Source organism: Lolium perenne, chromosome 2, assembly GCF_019359855.2.
Source record: "Lolium perenne isolate Kyuss_39 chromosome 2, Kyuss_2.0, whole genome shotgun sequence".
Lineage (NCBI taxonomy): Eukaryota > Viridiplantae > Streptophyta > Magnoliopsida > Poales > Poaceae > Lolium > Lolium perenne.
Genome location: NC_067245.2, coordinates 109,307,122 through 109,312,566, shown reverse-complemented (window position 1 = coordinate 109,312,566; position 5,445 = coordinate 109,307,122). Strand labels below are relative to the sequence as shown.

The window sequence follows — 5,445 nt, the reverse complement described above, 5'->3', positions numbered from 1 at the left end:
CGCCGCCATCGTTGAGACTGAACGCTCAAGGGTTTTCACTTGGAGCCATATTGTGGGGAAGGTACCCACAATGGCGCCCCCAATAGGGTTACGACACCCCTGAATGACACAGAAAGAATTCTGAGCGGGGGCAAAACATTTGACTGGGGGCACATAAAGCATAGATTCACACAATTTAAACATTTTTCACCCAAGTATGAACAAATTCTAGAGGATTTGAAAAAGTTGAGTGGGGGCCTATGCCCCCACTCGCCTATACATGGGTCCGCCCCTGATCTCTAGCCGCGCACAACCAATCGAAGGGGAACAACCCTCCACTGCGAGAAGCGATCGCCGACCGAACGCAAGGGCCCGTCAGGACCGACCGCAGTGCTGCAACACCATGGTCATCCCCGCATCCCACTGCAGAACCCAGATCACCTTGTATCGCGCCACCCCCGCCAAGCCCCGCCGCTTGAGCCTGCCCGGAACTGCGGCATAGCCGATCTGGATTGGACCGCCACCACCTTCCTAGACCCCACCGCCGCGAAGCGCACCACTCTATCATCTAACACGCACGACGCTACCGCCTCAGCGAGTCGGCTAGGGCCCCCCCCCCCCCCCCCCCCCCCTCCACACCCGTCGCTCGAGGGAGCAACGTGGGAGATGATGTGTTTTTTCTAGCCTACATTTATCTGAGTATATATTTCTTTATGAGGTTTCAAAGGGGCTCTCAGCTCAGGCAACTCCAAATTAAGCCAGGCACTTGTGCATGTGATGGCCACGAGGCCCTTGGGAAGGAGGAAAGATTGTTGATTAATCCGCGGAAATAAAGGTTGGACTTGGCTTCGTATAGTCCATACATTCATACATACTGCTACAAGTCACACTCACTATAGAGATTTTTCTATAATCTACAAGTGGAGCCGCGCATTTGTTAGAGTATTGGATCTAGTTTCCACTTGGATTTAGTTGATCTTGGGCTGTATTGCTCCTCGAATAGGCCACGTACGTACCGACGACGCGCAGCTCCATGTGGGATGTCTCTTGCGTATCCTCGAGTGCAACATACATATTGGGTATTCATTGCGAGATGGACCTGTAAATGGGTGTGTGGCTGGCCTGCCGTACACCCCCAAATGCAGAGTGGTTGTTGCAACTCGCTGACGTCCACCACAAGGAACACATACGTACGTACGTGAGATTCCATGAATTATTATATAAGTGTACCCGCTGTGACGCCAGAGTGTCTTTCTGAGGAGGGAATGCACCTTTTTTAGAGAAAAAAAAATCGTTCACCTATTTATCATGTGCATTTGGCACCCAGGAGCTTCGCCGATGGTGGTACTGTAATTTGAACTACACTCTTGTGTTGTATCAACACCGACCCATAAGATGTACTGTATTAGATGCTTAGGTTTTTTAGAGAGATCGGTACTACCCGAAGGGGTAGCCTCGTGTTGTACAATGGTATAAAATTCAAGGATCTAACTAATACGGTTAGTTTAGAAGGCTACAATACATTGTCTAATATTTTCCCTCAATTCTAACTGTGTCATGTAGTGTTCAGTAGGTTAAGATTGCGCCGGCAAATCTCAAATGCGGGTAACTGCAATTTCTTAGTGAAGATATATGCATGCTCGTCTTCATAGTCGATAAACTTGATTTGAAATAGCTTTTGTGAAACACATCAACTCACAAAGTGATAATCAACCTCTAAGATTTTGGCACCAGGGAGCTTCACAAATTGTGGTGTTATAATTCCGAACTAAACTTTTGTGTAGTATCACTTCATCCATAATATAAGATGTGGATATATTGGTTGTAATAACTAATACTCCCTACTATCCATGATGCGTGTCGAGATTTTAGTTCAAATTTGAACTAAACCCCGATGGAGGGAGTAACATCTTATGTATCTAATATAAGTGTTAAGCTGCCGTTTCTGCCAATATATGTGATGTTTTTTTTGTGGATTCTAATATACTATGTGATGTTGTGTGCTCTGCGTTTGACTTGATTGTTTTGCATGAATTACGCAATTAGCTAGTGAGCAATCCACGTACCGGGCCCAAGAGCGACAAGCGTAGTCCTAACGTGGTATCCATGTGCTTTGAGGCCACACACACACTCACACTCTAAAAGCTAGCTACTCCTTCCGGTGATGCCGACACTCGCTATTCCCTGGCCCGTATGCATGATGATTGATCGACGAGCAAAAGAATTACTGCGCTCGAAACCCTGTTTTCAATTATTGCAGCAGCGCGCTGTCCCTCTGTTCACCTATTCCACATGCAAGCGTGCAGAACACATCAGAATGGGTAGCTTCAGCTCACCCACATTTGGAAGCAGAAAAGAACAGAGTAATTACACAATTTATAGTACAACAAATTAATATCGCGAAGTGGCGATGCATTTGCAAGATCTCGGCATTACGATACCTTTTGATGGCATCCAGTGGCACTCCTCAATCTAGTTTATTGTGTTGTCTCCTGCTGATGGTGGTCGTGGCCTCTTGGTGTTGTTCAAGTTTTTTGCCGCCCCTTATTCTTTTTGTGCTATAACAAACTTATGTATCCTGAGCTATGTCAACCCACAAGAATGGACACGATCATGGTCTTGTAATGCTCTTTTGGTGCGATATTTTCAGGTGCGGATTCTCTCCACACGGTGGAAGCTTAAAAAAATAGCATCCCGAAGTTATGTTGTGCACCTCTACTCAAGAAAATGCAAGTACATTAAAGGTGGTAGAACAACTACTACCTAAGTATGTGACTTAGAGCAAGTACAATAAGTCCTAGTCAGCTGGCTATAAGGATTAAAATAATATATTGTTGCCTAGTTGGAGGAGAGAGAGGAGGAGAGAGAAGAGGAATGGGCTCTTATGCAAGAGTTTCAAAGACGCGTTCCTAAAAGACTATGTGAGAGTGAATGGTGGGCCATGCACTAATAAAGTAGTACAAATTTATAGCTCACTATTGTACATGTTAGCTCTAAGATGACTATAGATGACATGGCACTTGGCTTATAGCCAACAGTTAGCTCTACTATTGAACTTGCTCTGAGTACTACGCTTAGCACTGAAGATCTACCTGGTCGTAACTAGCTTGCCATTCTTAACTCTTACTCCTACTACAGCTAGGTAGCCTTGTCGGTTGAAGAAGCAAGAATAGTGGCCCTGCGGTACAAACTTACAAGCTACTTTGGCTCTAGGCACTTGGAACTTGCCAAGGCAGCATCGCCAGCCAGCAGGTGAGAACAGAAAAGGTGTGCGGTGGGTACATACATGGGGGCTTCCCTTGCTCAACTTCCATCGACCTCCCATTTGCATTTCTCATTTACTCATACAGCTTCACTGCCCAACCCCCTGTTGCGATTGGCCCTCATCCGATCCATCACTTTCTCTGCCTCCTATATATATTCTCACTTGGAGGACATACACTCTCAGAGACTCTCCATCTCCTCCCCGGCCCTCTCTCAGAGAGAGCATCAAGCTAGCTTAGCTTAGCTTAGGGGAGCAACAATGGCGTTGCTGCCGGCCCTGGCGCTGCTGGTTCTGGCAATGGCGGCGTCCACCTCCGACGCGCAGCCTTCTCCCGGCTTCTACCCGAGCTCGAGGTTCAGGCCGGTGGCGTTCAACCGCCCGTACAGCAACAAGTGGGGCCCGCAGCACCAGACGCTCTCCGGCGACCACTCCGCCCTCACCATCTGGCTCGACAGGACCTCAGGTACGTGCAGTTAGTCACTGTATTTTTCTTTGAAATTATCTATAGTTAGGTGCATGCATGCATATTTTGGCACTATTTTTTGCTGACAGTGTCACCGACACACGTACTACGTGTCACTGCTCGGACTTGTGTTCTAGCGAAAGGGACATCACTAGCGCCACGTTGAATCGTCGGCGTGTGCAGTTATATTCGAAACAACAGTGCGTATACGGCCCACGAGTCAGAAAATGTTCTTGATTAGTAGTGGAAGATATAATAAGTTCTCTCGTTTTAACCTCTGCATTTGCTCCTAATTGATTAGACTACTATTACTCGATCGTGTGAATTTATTATATCCATTAATTCCGTCATGGTTAATCATGTGTGGTGACGCGCAGGGAGTGGGTTCAAGTCGAAGCATGCATACCGGAATGGCTACTTCTCCACTCGCATTAAGCTCCCCGCCGGCTACACCGCCGGCACAAACACCGCCTTCTACGTAAGCACCACTACAAGAATGTGTACATTATTCACCAAAGTTCACTTAAATCTTGCAATGCCTTCGCATTTGACACTAGTTTGAACTGCATCATCCATGTATGTAGCTGTCAAACAACGAGGCGCACCCTGGTTTCCACGACGAGATCGACATGGAGTTCTTGGGCACCATCCCGGGGGAGCCCTACACGCTGCAGACCAACGTGTACGTCCGGGGCAGCGGCGACGGCCGGATCGTCGGCCGCGAGATGCGGTTCCACCTCTGGTTCGACCCCACGGCGGGCTTCCACACCTACGCCATCCTCTGGAACCCGGACGCCATCACCTTCTTCGTCGACGACGTGCCCGTGCGCCGCTACGAGCGCAAGACGGAGCTCACCTTCCCGGACCGCCCCATGTGGGTCTACGGCTCCATCTGGGACGCCTCCGACTGGGCTACCGACGACGGCAGGCACCGCGCCGACTACCGCTACCAGCCCTTCGTGGCACACTTCGACCGCTTCGTCGTCGCCGGCTGCGGGGCGGCGGCGCCGGCCTCGTGCCGTCCGGTTAAGGCGTCCCCCGCCGGCGCGGGGCTCACGAGGCAGCAATACACAGCGATGCGGTGGGCGCAGCAGCGCCACATGGTCTACTACTACTGCCAGGACTTCCGGCGGGACCGCTCGCTCACGCCCGAGTGCTAGCTACCTCGCTCATCACTCATCAGTGCCGGGCCGCCCGTGAATGGTGGTTGCTGTCGTCTATGCACCGCATCATACTTCATACGCGTGTGTGTGGCTGCCCTACCGCTGCTGCCTAGCTAGGCCGGTGGTTGAGGCGTGTTGCTCCTTGGCATATTGCCAAAAAGGCTCTCGTGCTCTTTGTCTTTCCATCTCTTGAGTTTTCCTTATGTTTTGTCTAGCCACTTTTCGTTTCACATGCATATGCCCCAAAGGGGCAAATTAAGGAGCATGATTCATGCATGCCCATTGTAATACAAGATTGTTCTCTAATACTCATATGTACTAAGTTTCACTGTTTATGATTAATACACTTGTTGTATCTATGGTACTCCACTACAACCTCAGTTCGGAAACAAGTTGACTCTAGACACGAAATGCGTCAAGCGGGCGTGTCTTGTTCTTCTTTATGTTTGCTTGTTGTTCTTTTTTGCGGTGACTCAACATATCACTGCATGTTATAGTATACAAGTCGTTGATATGATACTTATGAAGAGATTTCTTCACAAATATCACATCCTTGGAGTGGTACAACAGAAATA

General features: G+C 48.8%; 1 protein-coding gene across 1 annotated transcript; it reads left to right on the top strand.

The window, feature by feature from the left end:
• Positions 1–3,399: 3,399 nt before the first annotated feature.
• LOC127333670 (probable xyloglucan endotransglucosylase/hydrolase protein 32) lies at positions 3,400–5,227 on the top strand. Its single transcript, XM_051360063.2, has 3 exons — positions 3,400–3,707; positions 4,085–4,185; positions 4,292–5,227. The coding sequence occupies exons 1-3, from the start codon at positions 3,503–3,505 to the stop codon at positions 4,865–4,867; spliced, it is 882 nt and encodes a 293-aa protein (XP_051216023.1). The 5' UTR covers positions 3,400–3,502; the 3' UTR covers positions 4,868–5,227.
• The last annotated feature ends 218 nt before the right edge of the window (positions 5,228–5,445 follow it).

Coding starts and splice junctions, on each gene's coding strand:
- LOC127333670 (XM_051360063.2), top strand. CDS start 3,503: ATGGCGTTGCTGCCGGCCCTGGCGCTGCTGGTTCTGGCAATGGCGGCG. Junction 3,708..4,084: donor CTGGCTCGACAGGACCTCAG/GTACGTGCAGTT, acceptor GGTGACGCGCAG/GGAGTGGGTTCAAGTCGAAG. Junction 4,186..4,291: donor GCACAAACACCGCCTTCTAC/GTAAGCACCACT, acceptor CCATGTATGTAG/CTGTCAAACAACGAGGCGCA.